This window comes from Psammomys obesus, unplaced genomic scaffold (assembly GCF_907164565.1).
Source record: "Psammomys obesus unplaced genomic scaffold, mPsaObe1.curated_primary_1811, whole genome shotgun sequence".
NCBI classification, from domain to species: Eukaryota; Metazoa; Chordata; class Mammalia; order Rodentia; family Muridae; genus Psammomys; species Psammomys obesus.
In genome coordinates this window covers 3,367,592-3,392,176 of record NW_026596234.1, presented here as the reverse complement: position 1 = coordinate 3,392,176, position 24,585 = coordinate 3,367,592, and the positions used below count along the sequence as shown (strand labels likewise).

Genomic DNA, 24,585 nt, shown 5'->3' with positions numbered 1-24,585 from the left:
AAAAAAAATAAGGTAGAGAAGATGCATAACACAGACCTCTGGCCTCCACAAACACATATCAATGTACATGTACTTACTTGCATTGTGTGCATACACATCTCACTCATTACAAAAACAAAAAACCTCCAAAGTAAAACCCCTAAACATGAGGCCTGGCCAAAATGTTAAACTGCAAAGACAAATTGAACAGAAGAGAAAGAATCAGGAATATAATTATATCTATCTGTCTGTCTGTCTATCTCTATCTAAATATATAGACATATGGATTTAGATATAGATTTTAGAAGTGAGAAGTGTCTGATAATCATTCTAATTTACCATCTAGACAAATTTAGATTCATGAATGGTTGTTTTGTTGGCTAAGGATCAGATAAGCCATCTATCACCTACCAAAAAAAATTGTAGTGTATTACCATGGTACTGTGTGTAACTTAGGAGGTAACTCACATCAGTTTTCCTCTTATAGTCTGAGTTGATGTTATCATAAAACATCCCAGCAGGTAACTCCTGTTGCCAGTCCTCAGGAACAGTAAAATCTGGTGTCAATAATGAAGCTGTAATTTCAGACACAAAAAAATAAAAACAATGAGCCAACATTAAAATATGCATTTCTACTTAGTTTATCCTTCTCATTAGACTGATAATAAAAAAGTTCTTCATATTCTATGTGTTTCAACCAAAGAAGAGTTTTTTGTTTTTATTAAAAGTGTAGTCTGTATTTGTCACAGATACAAATAGCCTTTTGATAGGGCTACTGAGACACAAATAACAACTTAGGTACAACATTTGGTACTTTTAAATTTAATAACGCAGAAGTAGCCAGGTGGTGATAGTACCCACCTTTAATCCCAGCACTCAGGAAGCGCAGGCAGGTGGATCTCTGAGTTCAAAGCCAGCCTGGTCTACTAAGCGAGTTCTAGGACAGCCAGACTATACAGAGAAACCTTGTGTCAAACAACAAAAGAAAACTAAGAGACTATTAAGTGGCAAACTAACACTTCAAGTAATTTAAGTTTAATAAAATTTAAATGTAAGACATGAAAAAAAAATGATGGGAGAAATCTCTCAGTATTTAAGACCCATGCTACTACTTGTACAGAAAGTCAAATTTGTGATAAAAATCTTAACCATCTCGCACTCATACAAAGTTGTTTTTACAAAGAACTGTTTTGTTGAGCTCATTCAAACTCTAGGAAGCTGCCCTGGAAGAAACTGCAGTTTGATGGGCTTTTATCTGCTTACTTTTTTGAGTGTGTTGATCCAAATGTTCCCTTTGACATAGTTTTTTTGAAAACAAATGTTCTCTTCCTTCTACCTCTTCCACTTCTGCTTCATTGGAATTATTTAGAGCATAATCTTCTAAGTACATCTGTCTTTTGCAATTACGTTGACTGGGACCTTAAGAAACAGATATAACAGAGCTCCAATTCTGATTCAACAGTATCTACTACTTTATTGCTTTAACTCAAAAGCTTTTAACCAACTATATTAAAGTATATATACTTTATATATTTTTACAACAAAATTGAATAATGATATGACTTAAAATATGACTTAAAATTTAGGTATAATTTCAAAGTAATTAGTAATTACTCTAAAAGCAAGGCTGTAGCCAGAAAGATGGCTTAATAGTTGAGAGTACTTGCTACTCTTGCGAGTACTTGCTGCTCGTGCAGAGGACCTAGGCTCAGTTTCCAGCATCCCCTCAATGGCTCACAACTGTCTTTAACTCCAGTTCCAGGACACCTGACACTCTCTTCTAGCCTCCATGGACATGCATGCACATGGGGCATATATATACACACATGAAACACAAAATTTAAGTACTTTGTTTCTTGTTTTGATTTGAGAGAGGGTTTCTCTGTGTAGCCCTTGCTATCCTGGAACTCACTCTGTAGATCAGGTGGGCCTTAAACTCAGAGAGCTACCTGCCTTTGTCTCCTGAGTGCTGGGATTAAAGGTGTATGCCTAAACCACCCAGCTAAATACAGGGTCTTTCTGTGTAGCCTGGGCTGTCCTAGACTTGCTTTGTAGACTAGGCTGGCCTTGAACTCACAGAGAAATGTCTTCCTCCCCTTCCCCAAGTGCTGGAATTATAGGCATGCACCACTGTGCCCTCCTGCTAAAGTAAAAATTTAAAAAGCAAGACATCTACAAACCTGATACATGAGTATTGTCATTGGGCATATCAAACAATATTTTCTCTGTTCTTTCACTAGACAATGATAATGGAGATGCTGCATGACTTTCCTAAAATAAATATTAGTAATTAAAAGAAAAGTACTATAAACACTTAATCACTTTTATCTTAGACTATTCTTTATCAAACTCCCAAGCCAATATATTTCAAATGTTTTCAAATTCTTTTTCATAGCATCCTTTATCTATCCTTTCATCTTAAAGACTACTGAAAATGAATCTTTATGATAAATTAACATCAATCTCATGCTAATAGTTTTTGCTTGACATTTTCTGAACATTTTTTATTTTCAATTTCTCCTTACTAGTATCTTCATTTTTTGAGTAAAAATAGGGGGCTACAAAAAATTTCTTGTAAAAAGTGACATTTTCCACAATTAAATTTGTGTTTTACTACTTGTAAAATCAGTAATATTACTTAATTACTATTCTTTCTTTCTTTAACCTGTGTGTTGTTTTAGACAGTTATGAGCAGCTCAAATCCTAGCCCTTCCTCCCCCCAGATACAACAAAAATTTATTTTAATCTTCTATATTATACAGGTAACATATTTGTACTGATTGACTAGCGGAGTTTTATGCTAACAAGAAGTTCAGTAAATCACATTTCTACTAATCATGAAGCCAGAAAGCCTTATAAATATGTAAACTCAGGGATTTTGCCCCTATAACCACACTATTTTAAGATCTTCTTGTTCTCACTTTAAAAGTTTCAACTTTTCCCATGCCTAAAACATTCCATATTTTAGAAATCTGATTCTCCAGTCACAGAGGCTGAAAAATACTTGGTATTATGATTCCTACTGAAGACTTGCATTTGAACTTGTATTACCTCTCTCTTGCTTTGCATATGGTTTTCACCACTATATGGAGATTCAGTTTCCATAAAATGTTTCTCTGAACTATTACTGCTTACATCTGAATAGCTGTTACAATGTTGATTATTTATCACTGTTTGATTATTTATCACTGAATTTGTATATTTTCTATTCTTGGTCGGAGTATGCCTGGGCTATGAATAAATAAGACACAGAGAAACCAAAAGGAAATTAGATAACTGCTTAAAACCAGAAAAATGTTGAATTAAACAATAGGAAGCAAGCAACTTAAAATTTCAGAGAATTAACTCAATGCTAAAATTTAGCACCCACCTAAACATAATATTAATTAGTTCAATGACAAGTATCTAGCAAAGCCCATGAGCAAAGATGTCTGCTAGTATGGCTTCTAGCCTTCAGAGGTCAAGTCAGTTTCAGAAGAAAAAGAACATGAAAACAAAAGAATTGGTCAGCAAATGCAAAAATTATAATACATTATATAATTGTCTCTACAGAAAAATCTGTAACAGTCTGGGAAAGTATAAAATTCAGCAAGATCACTCAAAATACAAAGATAATTATTTTCTTTAAATACAAGAAACAGTTCTTGGCTTTTTGTTAAGATAAAGTACACAAAAAAGCAAAAGCCTTTAAAATCCCAGAAATGTAGACCATTTTGTGTGTGTGTGTGTGTGTGTGTGTGTGTGTGTGTGTGTGCATGTGAAACACCCAGCAGGTGTAAAACTAAAGTGGAAATCTTTCATCATTCATAAGAAATCCTAGAGACTAACACCTAAAAGTTTAAATAAAAATTAACATTTTCACATTAAAGGATACCAGATTAAGGAAGAACTAGGTCTTCCTGATGTACTCCAGATTGGCCTTGATAATTCAATATTCCTGCCTTTACCTTTTGAGTGTTGAGATTATAGGTGTGCATCAAACATAACTGCTAGAGTCTTTAACACCCTAAAGATAAAAACTTTTATTTCATTGTTGGAGTTCTGGATTCCAGCAAGTGAAAGACAGAATGCTATGCAACTAATACAGGAGTGATATCTAAACTCATATTAAGAACTCCTGTAAAGGCTGGGTGTAGCGTTGTACACTTTAAATCCCAGCACTTGGGAGGCAGTGGTGGGTTGATCTTGGAGTTTAAGGCCAGCATGGTATTTAGAGTGAGTTTCAGGACATCTAGAACCACATAGAGAGACCCCCTCCCAAACCCTAACCATACCCCTCCCCCAAGAAGACTTTCTGTAAACTTTTAAAGATAAATCAACAATTCCATGTACAAGTTAGAAAAGATAAATGGAACTAGAGATGCACTTTACCGAAGAATGTTTTTCTAAAATGTATAAAATACTGGATTCAACCCCTAATACCACAAAACAAAAATAGACAATTTATATCATAGAATAGCTCAAAATTAAAGTACTCATTAATGTAGTGAGTCATGAAAATCCAAAGACAGAAACATCAGATAAAACTCAGCTGAACTTGTGGAAAAGGGGTACAGCCACTGCCCTAGTTCTTAAAAAATATGTAGCAAACTAAAATGCCCCACAGAATAAAAGGCGTCGTGGAAGGTAATAAAGGTAATTACAATTACCTAGATGTACAGACACTTGTAAAGTGACATATGGAATGTTTAAAGGATGCAGGCAAATGACAGAATCTGACAGGATACTAACTGGCATATTGTGATCTGTACAAAAAAAATGGGTCTTGCAAAGGGAAGGGCTGATGAGGTAAACCAGGGCTTAAACCTCCCTACACCTCCCTTAAAAAAGCACAGTATTACTATGCACTGTTTGACATACTGACAGTTTAACCTAAGATTTTGTTTGTAAAATATTCCCCCTGTAAAGACTACTGGTTTGAAATAAAAGGGCCTTAAAACCATCTAGAAATAAAAATAAAATAAAATAATAAAAACACTCAGCTAAGTCAGATGGCACATTATATCAGCAGTTTTAGATCTCTGATACAGGTATGTTAAATAGCTATTGTTATTTTTTTATTCCAGTGATGACACTGCATTCTAGGTCCTCATGTGTGCTAGACAAGTGTCCTAAGTTGTACCTTCAAGTCCTAAACAGTCATTAATACCATTTTATTATAAGCAATGATTAGTTCCCATGAGTTTTAAACTTCCTTATATTACAAAACACTTAAGCAATATATTTTTCTACTACATTCTTTTCAGTTTTGTCAACTTATGATTTTAACAGCCAAAACTTACTAAAAGTTATAAGCACTGAATAATGAATATTCAATACATATTTGATAAACATTATATACAAGTGGCTTACTATTTTCATATGTGTATGATAAAAGACAATTATATTCTTACCGAAGACTGCAGTCCTGAAACAGGTGAGTAACTCTTTCTCACAAATAGTGTCCTCATCTCACTGATTCTTGGTGATTTTCCCTGATCTTTAACTCTGTTGTTACCATTTAGGGATTCAGATGATGCAGTTTTTGGATAAGGCGAAAGAGATTTTGTGATGTAGTCATAATCCCTAGTAAAATTCCTTTCTGTTATTTTCTCCATACCTAGATTCCCCATAAACACAAACATAACAGTATTACTGCAGTATACTTGCTCTAGAAAGGGCATGATAGATTTAATAAGTTATCAAGTCCTCAAGTATTAGGAGTACTTTAAAGATAACAACTATGTTTGAAATATTAAGCCTTTGAAAAATGCCCAATTGAAAATTTGAGAACTTTCAGAAACAATTTAATGAGATGAAATATAATGACCAACTTAAGTATTATCTTAAATATTTTAACATTATAGTAACTATTGTTATAAAGCAAGAGAAGTTTTACAAAAGCAATTGGTCTAAGTTGCTCACTAAAAATGAGGACAGTAAGGCTAGGGTTAGACAGCTCAGTCAGTAAAATTCTTGCTGCATAAACCCATAAGTACCTGAGTTCATCCCTTAGAGCCACAAAAGCTAAACAAAACAAAATAAAACAGGTGTGGTGAGCATGCCTATAATCTTAAGAACTTGGCAGGTAAATCTCTGAAGCTCATTAGGCAGCTAGATATTCCATTTGGTGAGCACAGGTACAAATGAGATCAACTTTCTTAAAAAGATGTGGGAAAGATGGCTCCCTAGGAATATTTCATGTGCACACATACATGCATACATGTACCCAAATAATGACATAAGTTTTTAATATTAATCAATTCTTGGTTTTCAGCTCAATCAAGGTATGTACATTTGTCTTAGCTTATCTAATGTGACAATGATTCTGATCATTGTGAAACTAAAAGGATCTTGCAGTTACTTTAGAGAAAACAGATACATTAAGCTTTGTATTTCACTGAAATGATTTGCATTTGGGATTGCTTTAAAATAGTCTCACAGAAACTTGGTTTTTGTAACTGAAAAATGCACATAGTCAAAGCTTTAAGAGTATGTATTTTCATTACTTATTATTATTATTTTGGTTTTTTGAGATAGGGTTTCTTTATGCAGTCTTGGGTGTCCTGGACTTGCCTTGTATCAAAGGCTGGCCTTGAAATCACAATGATCCACCTGCCTCTGCTTCCCTGAGTGCTGGAATTAAAGGTGTGCATCACTGCACCAGGCTTACCAATTATTTTTAAATAAAAGCATAATCTCTATTATTTGTGAAGATAATATACTGTGAATTTACAGAATCATCACAAGATTCCTTAGACTTTTGTCATGTGAACTGTATACAGTTTTTGTTATTAAATATTTGAGCTTAAAGTATATTAAAAATCTGCAGTTACATCTTTACATTTATAGCTTATGAACATTAAGTATTTCCACATTAAATAATTTGATCTTCAACACCTTAACATGAAAAACCTTGGATATTCTATTATGTTCTCAAGTTGGCAAAAAAAATGCCAAATATTAGCATTAACTGGTTTAAAATGAACTTTTAAGCAAACTATCTCAATTTTCACAAAATTAGTCTTCAAATATTTTCATAGTGTTACAAAAGAAACTTGTTAACTCTTCTAGTAAAATGCAAAGGAAATGACATAACACTGACATCTCATCACTTCCACGGATGATGGACTCCCAGACACAGATGCAGAAGATAGGCAAAGACAGTCTTCTCTCCCATCGCTGAGCTTAGATGAGTTTTTCTGTTTTTCTGATAGCTGTCCTTTTGGCGCTTCTGTATTGAAGACTTTCTGTTGTTTCTTGGGCAGTCTCTTGGTTTGGGCTTTGGAATGGATAGTCTCCTCCTAAATGCACCAGTAACTTCAAATTATGCTCAGATACACTTACACAACTGGATACATAACTTACACTACAAAATTTATCGACTAGTTACTATTCAAGACCGTAACAAAAGCTTAGATATTAGCAAAAATATGTTCCAGTATGCTAGGAAGGCACTGACTACATAGTCTACAATCACCTGCAAATAGATTACTGTGAGGGTTCAAAATTTATGATTGTATCCAGTTTAGAGAAAAGAAAATTCCTAAATTTCATGGTGCTTGAGACACTAAAAAGTCTGTGTACCAAGATGGTGAAGGGAGGCATATATGAATAAGACTATGGATTAGACCAAAAGCACTTCTTAGAGAACTCAGGTCTTATCTAGGAGTAACAAGTAATAACAAACGTGTTTCAGTTTTGGGTATACACTGGGAAAAGAGCTTCAGAAGGCATTTTCGTTCTTTGGATATCATAAAAGAGAAGTTTCAGGATTTTTTGTTGTTGCCATTGTTTTTTTTTTTTTAATTTTTAAGACTGGATAAGAGGAGTGACTTAGAAGGGCATATTTGATGGTGGGCATGGTAACATTAAAGCAAAAAAATAACAGAAAATATGATGACTGTTGTTAGGCCCAAGGTCACTTCGAATTCTGCAGGTTAGACAAAAGCCAGTATTCCTCAGGAAGCCCATTGCATTCTACCAAAGGATCCAATTTCCTTATCACTGGGGCAAAGAGACAAATGGCTATATATGTGGTGCCCATTAGTACATTGGCCTCCAAGGTCCCTCAGTATCACAAGTACCTGTTATACATGTCAGAGTTCATGCTGGCATCCTAGCTCCTCTCACCCCATGCCTTACCTTAAACTACTCTAGCTCAGAACCTACCCTGTCCCTAGTTTCTCATTCATATAACACTACTTTTTCAGCTATGCTCTTATTTTATCTCCTTCTCTTAGTCTTCTCTTTTGCCCCTCTCTCTTGGTCTTCTTTGCCCTCACACTCTTTGTCTTCATCTCTTGCCCCCTACCTCCTTCTCAAAGTCAAGTCTAGTCTACTGGCTGTATCCAGCCTAAAACTTTACTCCCTGCTCTGGACTCTTCCAGATGCATCTGACTATACTCTCCCCCTCATATTTATAATAAAAGCCTTTCACTTAACCAAACCTTGGAGCAGTCATGTTAATCAGTGTATAAGCCTGGTTCTGAAACCACACTTTTATACAATCACATTATAATGTTTTTAAACGGTTTCAAGCTAGAGATAATGGGAACATAAACAAGAGAAAATGGTACTTTAATTGGTTAAGATCAAGCCATTGATCTTAACCCATTAAGATCTGGAACTACTAAGTATTCAAATGTTAATTGCTTGCACCTCTTACCCCAGATCTTTACTGCTTTATGAGTAAATGCTCAAGCATCCAAAGTGATGCTGTGTAAATTCTGCCCCCCAGGTTATCCCTGATTGGCTAAATAAAGTTGCCTACAGCCTGGACTGGACAGAAGAGATATAGGCGGAGCTAAGTTGCAAGGGTTTGGGGTCACAGGAGAACCATGAGGAAAGAGGAGAGAGAAGGAAAGAGAAGAGAGGAGCAGATTGTTACGGGTGAGAAGCATGAACTGGACAGAAGAATGTGGCTGGGATAAGCTTGCTCTGAGGGTTGGCATGATGGAGAGAAGCAGCCCAAATGGAAAACATGTGCAACTACTTATGGAGATTTTAACTGGGAATTAGATAAGAAAAGTTAGGGGATTAAGATCTGTCTAAGCAAGAAGGAAGTCCCTGGATAAGATGCTCAATCTTCATTCAGAGAGGCAAATGGGATAGACATCAAAGAGGGTGAAACAAGGAATAAGACAGAGGGCCTTTGAAAGACTCTACCCAGCAGGGTATTAAAGCAGATGCTGAGACTCATAGCCAAACTTTGGGCAGAGTGCAGGGATACTTATGAAAGAGGGGAAGATAGAAAGACATGGAGGGAACAGAAGCTCCACAAGGAGAGCAACAGAACCAAAAAATCTGGGCCCAGGGGTCTTTTCTGAGACTGATACTCCAACCCAGGACCACTCATGGAGAAAACCTGGAACCTGCAAAGATGTAGCCCATGGCAGCTTAGTCTCCAAGTGGGTTTCTACTAGTAAGGGGAACAGAGGCTGTCTCTGACATAAACTCAGTGGCTGGGTCTTTGAACACCTCCTCCTGAGGGGGAAGACAGCCTTACCAGGCCACAGAGGAAGACAATGCAGATGGTCCTGACGAGACCTGATAGGCTAGGGTCATATGGAAGGGGAGGAGGATCTCCCCTATCAGTGGACTGGGGAAGGGGCATGGGATGAGAAGAGGGAGGAAAAGAGGGAGGGCAGGATTGGGAGGGGATAAGGGAGGGGGCTACAGCTGGGATACAAAATGAGTAAACTGTAATAAATAAAAAATTACAAACAAAACAAAACAAAAGATCTGTCTAGTCCCAGTGTTTAAAGCATATCAAAAATCTGTGTCTTTTATTTCTATAATAGCAGGGTAAGGAATAACTACTGCCTTAAAAATCACATGAATCAACATTAATTATTAATAATCATACTACATTGTATAGTAGTCAAAGACCTATCTTTAGGATAGGACTCTTCCAGCTAAATTATACCACTTCCTAGCTTTGTGAATTTCTCTTTCTCGAGCCTCAGATTCTTGATGTTTACATGCTGTTTTTTTACCCCTTATTTAAATTAACAATTGGGTTCTCCTTAATTCAATGGGTTTTCAAAATGATGGATAACTGTACAGACTTTGTATTGATGAAACCAGCAAAAAATGTTTATTGCTTTCTCCTTTAGTATATCTTTTATTCCCACAGAAATTATTAAGATGACAGTATTCACAGTGATTAACGATTTACATATAAAATTTTAAGGTAAATTTGTAAAGTGCTTAAAACTAGAAACCTAAATTCTATAAGCACTATATATGCATGCATACAAAAAATTTAGTACATGAAAACTAAATTTAGAGATTATTAATTTTAATTGTATTTATTTACCTTTATTGGCAGATTATCTTCAACTATATATGAAAAAATTTTTTCACTCTCTGGTTCTGATTCTGAAGTTGAGAGATCCTTATAATTTTTTTTTGTTTTCGCTGCTCTTCGTGGAAGTCTGTTTCTTGTATTTCTAACTATTTCATAACCCTTTTTGGTAATGTTTTTATTGAGTACCTTTAGGAGAAATTTTCCTGAATATTGTAATATTAGTAATAGAGGCATCATAAATATAAACTATTTGATGTAAAAATGGCACATGACATTTATATATACAATATATGTAGAAATTAAATGATTTTTGGTTGGAAAAACATAAGTGGTTGTACTTTGTTACCATTCTTGTCATCTATCACTGTTTTATTCCTATCATGCAATCTCTGAAAGGAAAAATATTCTTCCAATTTCAGTGCCCACGCATGCTCACTCACTCACTCACTCACACACATATACACACACATACATCTAGAACCAGAATTAAATAGACTAAAAATGCAAAATGCAGACACTGATTCAAAATAGAATGTGAGAGAAAATACTGTAAAGATAGGATTCAGGATCAGTTATGGAAACTGGTAAGAAAATGAAGGCATGACACATTATTGTTGTAACAGACATTAAAGAGTATTTTATCTCTTGGTTACCGTTGTGGATCTTGGCTGTCCCTTTTCCATGGATGACCCTGCAATTCAGGAAAAGGTTAACAATTTCAACCAATGAAATTTTCATAATATATCTCCAAGTATAAATTTAAAATCATAAAATAATGATTTTACACATTCAGTACTTATAAACATTTAATAAGCCCCCTCTTCATGTGACTTCAAGATATTATGACGTAGCTTTAACCTCAGCTTTTCTGCTGGAGAATGTGGTCTTCAGGACTGCAAGGCTACTTTGGGGTGTCAGGGTGGGGGGAGATTCCCTTTCCCTACACTTTGTAGCAGCTAGACTAGACTACACTATGATGGGAAATATATCTTTAGACTCAGCCCAAAGCTTAAGTGTTTGAAATGGTAACTCATTACTTGGTGTTTGCTATGTTATAAATCACCTCCCCCCTTTATATATTATCAAAAATTTAAAGCATATTATCCATGAATCTACCTTCAACTTTTGGAGGATCCCGGGGTCTTGCTGGCCACCCCATCAGCCTGGCTAAATTAGCAAGCTTCACACTGAGAAGCCCTTTCTCAAAATTTAATACAGTAGATAACAACTGAAGAAGACAGCTAGCATTTCTTCCTCTTGCCCCTTTCCACGTCCAAATTTTCTGTCTTACCCCTCCCCCAACATAAATATAACCATATTAGCAAAATAATAAAGCAACTGGTATGTTGTTTTGTCCTATGTATAAGGGCCTGTTATTAACAGTATAAATGATGAAAAGAAGACAAGTAAGAATTTGTAAGGAATATAGGATTATCAAGTATTATGCATATCAATAGAGTAATTTATATAACTAAAATAAAATTATTTGTAGTATTTCTCTAAAAAGTAATTTCTTACTTGATTTTCTATTTTTATATTTCTTCGTGTTTTTATTCCTACTATAATCCATTAGTCTTTTTGATTTTGGTTCTCTTAGCCAGCTAATGTCAGTCTTGCTGTCATCATATCCATATTCTGTTTCAGTGTCACTAAAGAGAGTTTTCTTCTCATGACTTAATATCTATGGAAAGAAATCCATAAACATACCTTAGCACATGCCATACACAGTAAGGTAAGCTCTCACACACTCCAAATAATAAACTAAATGCTCATGGAGTTTTGCCAATTTTTTGTTGTTGTTTGTTTGTTTGTTTATTCAGGCCTGGTGTTGGTTCAAACACAGGGCCTTTTATAATGCTAGGCAAAAGTGATATATCCTTAGGTATAATTTGTTTTTTTTTAAGTATTCCATGACTATCAGAATTTTGTCATATTGTCCATGTAGTCAGACAAATGCTGCACTCAACAAAGTCAATGTTGAATTAACTTAAGTCCTCATTTCCAAATATTCATTTATATAGAGAGAAAGCTCAGCACAGCCCAACATAGCAGTCTTGGTTTTCTTCATCTTGAAGTCTTGCCCCAATTAATTTATGCTCACACTAAACTGCATGAAAAAACAAAACAAAACCGTATCATATGAAAATTTCTAAAACTCTCAGAAAGCCTCCAGTCATCATAGGATTTTCTATATTAGCATTCTCAATCATGATTTTCAAAGTGCCATTTTCCCAGGTCCTAAACTCGAAGGCACAAATCAGACCATTCTCTAAAATAGTGTAAACCACTTTTGGGTAATTGTTCACTACCTTGGAATTCCTTCATTTTATTTCCATTAAAGAAGCACAGGTTTCACTGTATGTCCATCATATACTTAATAATCTGTGTTCTGCATCAAGAGAACTATAAATAATATCAATTTGTGGGAAAGTAGAAGACTGAGTGCTCTGTTAGAAAATCATCAAGACATTGCTGCTCTCTTGGTAACTTCATTTTATCTATTTCTCTTTGTACCTTTCTTGTTATGCAAATCACATTAAGTCACCTTTCTTTGGGCCAGCATGGCTTTCATCTTCAGGTTCCTCTTCTATTTTGTCCCTTTTAAGTGCTTCCACATCCACTTTTAACAAGTGTGTTCACACTAGTTTGGTTACACATCAACAAATGAAGACAAATTTGAATGACTGCATTCTTTCACTGTATTTGCTGATGTGCTAAGAAATGTTCTTGGCAGTTGATTTTGAAAGCATTTGTCAATACCATATGCAAATTTAGGACAAGAAGTCTGACTTTCTTTAGTTTGGCTTTTCTACTATATAGAATTTGTAGGTAGAGCAGTGGGTTTGAAGACTAAGCCTTTATTAACACTTGGACTAGGCTCAATCTTGATTGACTATGACCAGAAGTTTCCTGCTACCGAGAATCTAGACTGAAACCTTTCCATGTTATTTTTTTTTTTTTAATGACCAGTACGCTCTGTGCTCTAGATTCAGGACTTGTAAAATATTCTCAAACATCTACAAATAAGCATAAATTTTAAATTCTTGCTGATCTTCAGGATTTAAAGATGGAAAACCTCTAGCCTCAAATTTACACTCTCCTTTGCTTCCTTTCCTCCAGTTTACTGGGTATGTTGTTTTTGTTTTTGCCATGCCTTCCTTGAGCTTCTTCTAGAATGGAAACTGCTATGATAACCTAAATGCCACCATACTATTCTATTCTATATTTCAGTGTCATTTCTACTCATGTGTATGCCCATCCATTTGTTAACCTCTCAAAATTACCTCCATAAGGGCATCCAATACCAAAATCAAAGCCATGTGAAGAGTTGTCATCAACAACTCATATTATGATTTTATGTTCATGAAAACTGAAGATTGTTTCTCAAAAGTCACTGACAACTTCTTTGACAGTGAACTAGGAAAGGTAAGCTTTTAGGTATAGTCTTCCCTCATAGATAGTCTTAATTCCAACAATACTGCACAGGTAGGATTTTTTTTTAAATCTCTATAATCATTATATGCATTATTCCTGGTTTTAGTTTTTTATTTTGTATTCCCTGAAATAATAGACAATAAAGATCCTTAGCCCAAGACAGTTTGACAGAGCTACCCATATTTCAGTTTACAACCTTTCATATGGATATCTCTAGAATTAGCTATGTTCCCTGGACTGTAAAGCAAAGCTCTCTGCATTATTCCATGTACATGTAATGTTATTCTACCCACTTCAGATGAAATACCCCATTTATGAGCCAAAATATACTAACAAAATTGCACATCTGAATGTGAACTGTTTTGCTTGCACATATGTAAGTGAAACTGGAATTATACCTGGCTGTAAGCTGCCATGTAGATGCTGAGAAGTGAACTTAGGTCCTCTGAAAGAGCAGCCAGTACACACTCAACTTCTGAGCCATCCCCCTTCAGCCCCTGAAAGTTATTTTTAAACACCAGCAGGTGTTTTATTTTATAGTCCAATAATTTCCAGTATTAAAATATTCTTTAAAGAAATGCTCTTAAAAATGTATTTTTTAAAAATCTGTGATGCGTGTATGTGTCTATGTGTGTTAAGTCACATGTATGTAGGTTATCTGCAGAGTCCAGATAAGGCTATCATTCCACAGAACTGAAGTTATAGATGGTTTGTGAGCTGCCCAATGTGGGTGCTAGGAACCAAATGCAGATCTTCTGAAGAGTACCAAGCACTCTTAATCAAGGAGCTGAGCTCCCTCTCTAGCACAAGAAATACTGGTTTTAACTGGCATATTACATGTTATAACTTACTTTTTTATCTTTTGTTTTGAGAGACAGGTCATGCTCATCATGATTCCTTACACCTACCCTTGAGGAACAAAAATACACATTAATTTTAAACATGTATCACATTTGTTTTCTTCTGACAGAGTACACAGGGAGATTACGTCTAAGTTTTCAGATTTAACACTTTCAGTAGCTGTAGCATTGGCTCTGCAATTGTAGCCAGATTGTCATTTCTTGACCTCAGTTGTTAAAAAAATGAATTTGAATAAAGAACTAATTTTTCAACTCTCTGATTAAAGTCATAATGTTCAAATTACCAACCTTTTATATATTGAATTTATAAATAAATGCTGAAGTAACAATCCCAGCTAGCGTAATCATGACAGTAAGATTTTAATCCACTTCTTTTATACATAAAAACTAGGATTAGGGGAGACTTATTTAAAGGAAAGTAAATTGAGCTAAACTGATGTGATCTATTGAATTATAGTTATTAAAAAATACCTACAATTTTACTGAATTATCCATACTGGCTTCTCTGGTTGTAGCTTGAAATTCTTGTATCTAAATGGAAAATAAACAAATATAAAGAAAAAAGACTTATGTCAAAAATTAAGAAAATGAAAAGAAAAAAAAATGAATGTATCAAAATCTAGTTTTACTTCAGAGAATAAGAATTAATCATTAAAGTCAGCTTTGTCTAGTATTTGTTGTTTAAAGCTAAACCAAATATAGTAAAAGTACTGAGAGCAAAACAAGTCAGAGTGTACTCATTACGATAAGGACCAGTGTTTTTATTGTGACAATGCATCATGGTAAAACTACCTCAAGATTCAGCTATACCACTTCTAGGCACATATCTGAAATATGCTCAAATATACAACAAGGAAATTTGCTCAAACATGTTCTTAGTAGCTTTATTCATAATAGCCAGAATCTGGAAACAACCCTCAACTGAAGAATGGATACAGAAATTGTGGAACATTTACACAATGGAATACTACGCAGCAATTAAAAACAAGGAAATTCTGAAATTTTCAGGAAAATGGTAGAAACTAGTAAAGATAATCCTGAGTGAGGTGTCTCAGAAGCAGAAAGACACACATGGTATATACTCACTTAAGTGGATATTAGACATATAACATAGGATAATCATACTAAAATCTGTACACCTAAAGAAGCTAAGCAAGAAGGAGGACCATGGGTAAGGTGCTTAATCCTCATTCAGAAAGGCAAAATGGGATATACATCAGAAGAAGGTAAAAACAAGAAACAAAACAGGAGCCTACCACAGAGGGCCCCTGAAAGACTCTACCCAACAGGGTATTAAAGCTGATGCTGAGACTCATAGCCAAACTTTGGGCAGAGTGCAGGGAATCTTATGAAAGAAAGGGAGATAGAAAGACCTGGAAGGGTCTGGAGCTCCACAAGGAGAGCAACAGAACCAAAAAAAAAAAAAAAAAAATCTGGACCCAGGGATCTTTCCTGAGACTGATACTCCAATCAAGGACCACTCATGGAGATAACATAAAACCCCTGCACAGATGTAGCCCGTAGCAGCTCAGTCTCCAAATGGGTTTCCTAGTAAGGGGAACAGGGGTTGTCTCTGACATGAACTCAGTGGCTGGCTCTTTGAGCACTTCCCCTTGAGGAGGGCACCCTTACCAGGCCACAGAGGAAGACTATGAAAGACAGTTCTGATGAGACCTGATAGGCTAGGGTCAGATGGAAGGGAAGGAGGACCTCCCCTATCAGTGGATTGGGGAAGGGGCATGGGAGGAGATGAGGGAGGGAGGGCAGGATTGAGAGGGGAATAGGGTTGGGACTACTGCTGGAACAAAAAGTAAATATATTGTAATAAATAAAAAAATTATATTAAAAAAGAAAAAAATCTCTTATATTCTCAGAGACTGTAAGTTTTCCTGGACCTTACTGAATAGTTTAATAACACATGTGAGGTCACTTAAGACTGCTAGCCTACAGTTTATTCAATCTGCTTGTTTTACCTGCTTTTAAGAAAACAACCTAACAACCAACCTTACTTGGCTTAGATTTCCAATGTAAAAAACTTTTATAACCTAGGCTAACGTGTATCTGTAATCTTAAATTACATACTCTTCCATGCTCCTGACTCAGAATAAATGCAGGAGCATTCTAATAATCATTTGCTGAAGATAGCAACACAGAGGTTGAAAGCAATCTTAAAAAATAAATATCCAACATAAACACTGAACATAACATTTGGCTATTTCATGATAAAAAATTATGTTTTGGGGGTCAGTTGGAATTAGTGACTTAATTCCTTGTCAAACTCTGTTACAGATTTCTGTAAAGTATCCCTATCCTTCCCCATGTGACACTTCCTGTGTTGATCAATAAACACAGACAAAAACCTTTTGTTACAGACACATAGACATACAGAAAGATAGACACAAAGCCATTCAAGCAGGTAAGGATTCAGACTCATACAACTGGCAGAGGAAGACGGAAGACAGAGGGAGGAAAAAAAAACACCACAAAGAATTCAAATGAGGTTTGCTCTTAGTTAAATAGCAATGGTTTCTTTCCCTAATGGGACACCAACACATTATTGGAGTTAGAGAGTTTCTTATTAATATATTCAAATGGATCATAATTTTTTTAATTTATTAATTACACTTTATTCATTTTGTATCCCCCCATAAGCCCCTCCCTCCTCCCCTCCTGATCCCACCCTCCCTCCCCTTTCTGCATGCATGCCACTCCCCAAGTCCACTGATAGGATCATAATTTTTTAAAGATCAAGTCTAATGTACTGCTAAGCCTCAGTTAACTCATTTTCCATATATTTTTTTAAGAATAGGAAAAAACCCTGCGTAGATATACCTATGCTTGCTATCCAAACAAACCATTTTATATTTTTAAACACTGTAAAGTATGTCTATCTCAGAATGCATCTCAAACATAAGCCCATAACTGCAGATAGCTTCAAGGTGATTACAGAAGAACTAAGCACAAAATCAGTGGATTTCTAGCTTACTCCAAGTTTTATAACAGGTTCTTCGGCACCATTCAAGCTGAAATTATATACATCATTCCTGTGAAAAACAAAGGTAATGTCAGTGCCACTGCATAAGAACAAGATTCAGTCTCTTTAAATAACAAGCACTTACGAAGATTTACTCACAGTGGTGGACATTCAGAAGTAACATTAACAAAAGTTGTCTTCAGTTTTCTGTAACTCTTTTTCTGAACCTTTTCCAAAATAAGAAATAGGTTTACATAAAAACATTTAAACATGAGATTGCTATCTGCATCAGACAAGTCATAAGTGCAATTAAACTGTGACAGATCTTCTAGTTGTGCTTTTACTAATAAATCTAGCATCTGTAACATTTTTCTTAGTGAAAATGAATCAACTGAGCAAAAACATCTCTTCATAAAACCACTATCATGCAAAGACAGTTTTTTTTAAATTAGAAACCATTCTATATCTCCTCTTATTTCAACAACCAGCAAGCAGCAGTGATCAAAGCAGGCTTCTGAACAAGAAGAGGACACAGTTAAAGTTGTGAATTTTGAAAAATAAATAAGCTATTATTTAAATATAATGAAGGATTTGGCACAAATATGCTATAAGGAAAAAAAAACAACACGTAGAGACTAGTATAACAACAAGCTAAGAATCAGAGTGGACCCTTGATATTAGACAAATTAAGTGAACATGCAAAAAATATAAATGGTAAATCACAGAGGATCTGTATTTTAAACCTAGTAAACAACACATATTTTAACAAAATCAAGATTGTCAGGACAGATGGAATCAGCTAGGAAAACAGAACAAAAAACATAGAGAAGAGATTATAATAGACTGATTTCATACTAAATCATTGACCCAAAAGTGAAAATACTGTATCTCTGTTTGAAACAATCTTCATGGTATGGGGGTTGCACCTAGTACCTCAGGTATGATTAATAGGCAAAGTACCAGACACCACTGAGGTAATATTATCCTTAGTTATCTTTTTTTTAAGAAAGGATCTTAATGAAAGTTACCTAGAAAGACCATGAACTTGTAAATATCTGCCTTAGCTTTCTGAGCAACTGGAATTATGGTAGTGTACCATGTGGGTTTTTTATTTTTATTAAAAAAAAAAGAAAGCTAGAGTTATTTAAGTAACTTGTGACTAAATTTGTCAATTGTTATAATCCATTTAGCAGTATTCTATAACCTTAAATCCAATTCCATTTTTTTTACTTAGTATTTTAGTGCTTACAATCAAATAATGAGTCTGACTATATAGAGACTGGTGAAGTTAAGCAGCACCCACCTCATTGAACTCCAAGTCAGGTTTCTTTGAAAACCCACTACAACAAAGATAAGTGACAAATTTACAGAACAACTTAATATCAGTAAAATATTTTTCAGAAACACTATCCTATATACTATTAACTATGCTAAAAAATGGGCACCAACACAAACCCAAAATAAAATATGTCAGTCTGATAGTTTTACAATCTCACAATAAATTGTGACTATCACAGTTAAAAATCTAAGTGGCATCAATAATATAGGAGCAAGTGCTAAATACTGTAAAAGGTATAGTTAATCCAGGAAAGTACTTTTTTCTTACTCTATATGGCCAGAGTGAATTTTAATGTGAATGAACACTCTCACAGTCTATAAATGGATGTTTATGATAAGAATCATCTTTCAAAAATATTGCAAACAAGAAATATTAGTTAATACACATTTTAGCTCACTGACACCTTGCATTTCAATAACAAAGCATTTTTTAGCACATCTAGCTTTGGTCATTACTAGGTGTATAAATAAAATATTAAGATATTTACATCTTACAGATTTCTCTTTGAATGCCACACTGTATTGCTTTACTCTTTGGTACTTTATATAGTATAACCACATTCTAGAATGTTTTATATCATATAATTTAAATAGCCACTAGTAGTAATAAAAGAAATTAGTAATTATTTTGTACTAGAAGTTGTATTATTCAAATGTGTCCCTAAAGCCTTTCCCATACTATGCCAGCCAATTTAGTTGTATTTGTTAAAAATGCTCATATTTCAATTTCTGACTCTACCTGCCATTCCGGGGCTCCTTTATTTTTCTTGTTGATATCATGCTATCACTTGGGTTGTACCTCTTACTAATTTGGCTTATCAAGGATTCTGCTGCACCAGTAAGTCCTTTCTCTTCTGAATTTTCTCTCTGAAACAATTATAAGTTACTTTAAAACTATCAGTTAACTTTCATAACTTTCAAGAGAAAAGAAAAAAGTTGAAGAGAAAGTTTAGAAAATCTGCTTCTATGGCGATCTAAAGAAAAAAGTCAGAAATTAGTAAGTCTGGACTATATGCAGCAATCAAAACCATTCCACATAAAGAGACATGCTAAGTGCTTGGTACATTTTTTTTTTTTTTTTTTTTTTAGCTTTTATACAGGTATTTAAAGTACTTCCGAGGAAAAAAGACAGTTCTTAAAAAAAAATCATTAAAACTGGCAACCTTCCAGCAAAGTTAACTTAGGAATAAAACAAACAAACAAAAATATAAATTGCTAATGCCAGTAATGAAGAGGCCATCATTCTGTCGAGAGCCATTCTGTTAAAGGAGCTAATTAGGCATGTGGACGTTTTAGGAGGTGATCTGGTATTTTGTAAGGTCTATACTGTGATACACCCCAGAAATGGATCTCTCTAAAATCTGGCATTGTGTGAACTGTCACTTTCTGGGTATTTGTCCACCTTGATTGAACAAACTTCCTATGGAATCTTATTGAAGATGTACTGCTGTTCAGATGAAGTAATTCCTGATTATGGAATTTCTGATTTGAGTCAAACAATTTTTAAGTTAAGTTGTTTTAGAACTTCTAAAATGCCTCACTAGGAGACAGGCTTGAGGCAGATTTGTGACCTTAGGTAAGCTCTCACCACGAATCCTGGTATATACCATAAATATAGGCAAGTTGGATTAAACTTCCCATGAACCCAAAATATAATGGGGTTACCTAGAAATGTCTAAATTAAATACTAATCTTAATGTATTTATGGATTCAATCAGTGTTTAATTTTCCATTACAAAAGGCACCACCTCCAGGTGGGTTTACTAGTGAGTTCAATTAATGAAGAAATTATATCAGGTTCTCTGTATTATACCCTAGAAGGCACAAACAAAAATATCATAAAATAAGAAAACTAACCAGTAGCTCTCATGAACACAGATAACAAATCAAATCTAATAAATGAAAAGAATTGCACCTCAGAAACAAGTAGTACTTACTCCTGGTATGCAAGGCTGTGTCAACATTAAAACTCAATGTCTGTCATCTCTAACCAGATAGCTTGAGGGAGAAAGTCCTACCAACAAACCAACAGATGCACAACTGATAAACTGATAAAATACTAACTCAGCAAACTAAGAATAGAAGGGGATTTACATACCTAGATAAAACACACACACACACACACACACACACACACACACACACACACACACTATAGTGTGCAAATGAATTGTCCTCCTGAAATGTGAAGCAGGTGAGCCATGTGACTGGGGGGAGCCAGCCTAGAAGTAAGAGTGAGGCTGAGACTTGCCCAAACCCTGAAAATCTTGTTGAGATTGGTAGGAGTAGAACTGTTCCATCCCTGTTCTGAGACTGCATGTCCCAGCACACACAACTCCCCAAGGTTCATATAGCCCTTGTTTCCCCCAATATAGAGAACTGTTTCATTGGAAACTGTCTCTGGAAAAAGTAAACCAGAACCCCCAAACTGAAGACAACTGAAAGAAATGAACCTAATTTTACATCAATTTGAAAACAATTGATGTAATTACACATCATAATTACACCAAGTAATCTTTGGAAGCAGCTGGTTATATCAGGAAGATTAAAAGAAAACAATAGAGAGATGGTGTCCTAGCTCTGCTTTTCCCCTTGGTGCATCCAGGCACATAGCACATTAGGCTGGACTGGATGAAGGGATCTTTAGCTGGGGAGTGTGGGTGCAGGCAGGATCTCAGTCATCTTGAATGTGGGAGAAACAGCCTTTTGAAGACAGTTTTCAGTCAAACAGCTCTCTTTATTGCAGGACCATAGAAAGCTTGGGAGGTGGGTATGAGTTGTCAGGGTGAGGGTACATCACTGGCTGCAGCCAAGGTGCATGGAATGTTTAATTTGCATGAAGAGGAATTCCAGTGCTTGCTGAACATGTCCTTATAAGGAGAGAGGAAGTTTAACCTGAAACCTTGTCACCAGGCTATGTGACTGCCTTAAAGGTAGCAGAGGTAAAGGTTGTAAGAATACATCACCAGGACAAGCAGGCGCAGAGCACAGAGGAAGCTGGCCTACTCCTGTAGGTCTCAAGATGAGATTTTTCCAAGTTTGGACAGGTTTCAAACTTACTCTTGCTCTGGGCCAGCTCCCTCCTACCCCTCCCTGTGTTGCAAGGCCCACCTGCTCTACACTGAAAGGCTCATGTTTTGAAATCTTTGCCCCAGCTAGGGGAACTACTGAGAGACATCAATGGATCCGACAGTGCAATCTCATCAATGAGTTGCTTTACTGATAAATTCACAGTTGAATGGGTTAGGATGTAAGAGATGCCATTATGGAAAAAATAATTACCCAAGGATAAGGCTTTGATGAGTATAAATTATCCTCAAGGCCCTTCGGAACCTCCTTGCCCTCCCCTTTTTTCTATTTCTTGTCACTATATGGTGAGCAGCTTTTTCTGCCATGAGCTCCCTGCCAGAGGCCACAGATGGAATCTTTCAAACTATGAAGCAAAACCAAATCTTTTCCTTTGGTATTTGAGCTATAGAGGTGCTATTGTTCTGTGCTTATCTATAAAGTCAGATGACTATAGGAAACTGATCAGCCACAGAAAGGACAGGAAATGTTGTGTAATGATACAGGAAATAGCACTATTAGGGAAAAATAATAGTAAGTTGCATTTAAAGAAACATAACTTAGAAAAGGTTGCAATGCTGGGTTTTTAACATTATGATAAACACTTGAGAGAACTTAAAAGGATAAAGTTATGGGGCTTTTCTCCTCATGATTTCAGAGATTGTAGTCCAGAGTGTCTTGTCCTTGTCACTTTAGTCATGAGGTTAAGTTGAAAATTATGGTGACTACAGTGAGGCAGAGATGTATACTTTTATTTTGTAGCAACTACAGAGCATGCCAGACAAACAGAAGGAAGAGGCCAGGATAAAATATACTCTTCAAAAACATGCCTCCGGTGATCTGCTCCCACCAACCAAGCCCTCTAATAGTCCATTCAGTATGGACACCATTAATGGCCTAATAATCCATTGGTGAAGTTGCTATCTTCATGAGCTAATCAACTCTCAAAGGCTGGATTCCCTAGCTGGGACCAAGCCTTCAAGACACAGCCTTTGAGGTCCCTACAGTACATATAAACCCTAACAGATGCTCAGTCAGGTTTCTGTACTCCAGGAAAAAAAAATGTCTACCATATGCCAAGTTCTATGAAACAGCCTTAGCCATTCTTCTACATAAAGAGGAAGCCAATGCCAAAAATAACACAACTTATTATTATTATTTTTTTTACCATTTGTGCTGGTTAGTTATCAACTTGAAAAAGATACAGTTAACAGGCAAGAAGGAATCTTAATTGATGGGGTTGCCTCCATCAGACTGCCTGTATGGGCAATTTCTTGATTAATGACTGACATAAAGGGGATTAGACCACTACGGATGATGTCAGCCCTGGGCAGGTGGTCCTAGGTCTATGTAAGAAAGCAGACTGAGTGAGCTATGGAAAACAAGCTGACTTCCCTGCACTGCAATCTGTAAACTGAAACAAACTCTTTCTTCCTCAAGTTCCTTTTGGTCATGGTGTAAATCAAAGCAATAGAAGGCCAACTAGGATAATTATAGGTCTTACTTACAAAGTGACAGTACATGCAATAGCTACTCATGGAAAAGAAATATTATAAAGACCAGAACAGTTCATATATACTGAAATGCCTGGTTATATGGAGCTGTGTTAGGGAGGAGAAAGGGAAGCTTAAGGAGGCATCTATGAACTCAACTAAAGAAAAAAAAATAAACATTTATCCATGTCAACTCTATAGCAATCAATCAAGCCTCTGTGTAAGAATTCAATACATTCAATACTCACCATTGGTATTTCTTTTAGCTCACATGAATTAAGTTCAGACATCAGCTCTTTCCTTGATTTTGTCTGACTCCTCATGCTTTTATCACAGATAGTAGTATTCACATCTTTTGACAATACACACGTCTTCTTATAGATGAGTGATTCTTCAGTTGTCTTATTCAGAAGTACTGATTTATAAGTAGTTTCAGATTCAATATGCCAATCATTCTGGTTTACATTTTCAGTATTTTTCTTTTGTGAATATTTAGGATGATTTTCTTCCTGAATATTTCTTTCACAAACTTCTGCTTGATCTGACTTGTTACACTTGATTACATTTTTACTGCATTTTATCCTTTGTGTTTCTTCAGATTCATCATCAGATGCTGATTTTTGTTTATTGCATTTATTGTTGATACCAGTATCTAGTGGAAAAATGAGAATGAATATATTGCTAACACTTAAATTTTGTTATAAACAAAATTACTTGTTAGATACTTAGGAAAAGTGTGTTTCCTGAACACTATTGCATTAACAGGAAATATTATCTTCACCTCCGGTAAAAGTGTCTTCTGGTAATGCACCGGCTCTCTGGTTATTGCAGAGTTTGATAGTAGTTACAGGTGTCCAACATGCCCATTTGGAATGTGGTTTATTTTTCGACATGTCTGAAATTCCAGGTAATCTAGAAAAAAAGTTACTTATTCAATATATTATCGAACATTAGTACATGACATGATGTTTTTATATAATATTCAATGTTTTTTGAGAACGTAATAGTAGTTAAGTGTGGAAAAGCTTTCATACAGCATGTGAGCATTATAAGATTCATCAGGTTAAAAATACTAGAAAAGTACCATTATTGTTATCACACTGCTATATACCTGAAGTACATCTTTGCATATCCTACCTTACTCTAAAT

The 24,585-nt window shown here is 35.4% G+C and overlaps 1 protein-coding gene across 1 annotated transcript in view; it reads right to left on the bottom strand.

The window, feature by feature from the left end:
• Positions 1 to 139: 139 nt before the first annotated feature.
• The window catches only part of Sycp2 (synaptonemal complex protein 2), a 48,743-nt gene continuing 24,297 nt past the window's right edge, over positions 140 to 24,585 (bottom strand). Inside the window, exons 21-38 of the mRNA XM_055595916.1 lie at positions 24,218 to 24,348; positions 23,685 to 24,088; positions 19,617 to 19,744; positions 18,843 to 18,879; positions 17,699 to 17,766; positions 17,552 to 17,609; positions 15,041 to 15,096; positions 14,557 to 14,614; positions 11,789 to 11,951; positions 10,924 to 10,961; positions 10,280 to 10,456; positions 7,064 to 7,262; positions 5,373 to 5,578; positions 3,031 to 3,210; positions 2,160 to 2,250; positions 1,243 to 1,398; positions 448 to 554; positions 140 to 169 (exon numbers count right to left, since the gene is read on the bottom strand). Coding sequence (XP_055451891.1) covers positions 140 to 169; positions 448 to 554; positions 1,243 to 1,398; positions 2,160 to 2,250; positions 3,031 to 3,210; positions 5,373 to 5,578; positions 7,064 to 7,262; positions 10,280 to 10,456; positions 10,924 to 10,961; positions 11,789 to 11,951; positions 14,557 to 14,614; positions 15,041 to 15,096; positions 17,552 to 17,609; positions 17,699 to 17,766; positions 18,843 to 18,879; positions 19,617 to 19,744; positions 23,685 to 24,088; positions 24,218 to 24,348 — 2,287 coding nt within the window. The remainder of the gene's footprint in view (positions 170 to 447; positions 555 to 1,242; positions 1,399 to 2,159; positions 2,251 to 3,030; positions 3,211 to 5,372; positions 5,579 to 7,063; positions 7,263 to 10,279; positions 10,457 to 10,923; positions 10,962 to 11,788; positions 11,952 to 14,556; positions 14,615 to 15,040; positions 15,097 to 17,551; positions 17,610 to 17,698; positions 17,767 to 18,842; positions 18,880 to 19,616; positions 19,745 to 23,684; positions 24,089 to 24,217; positions 24,349 to 24,585) is intronic.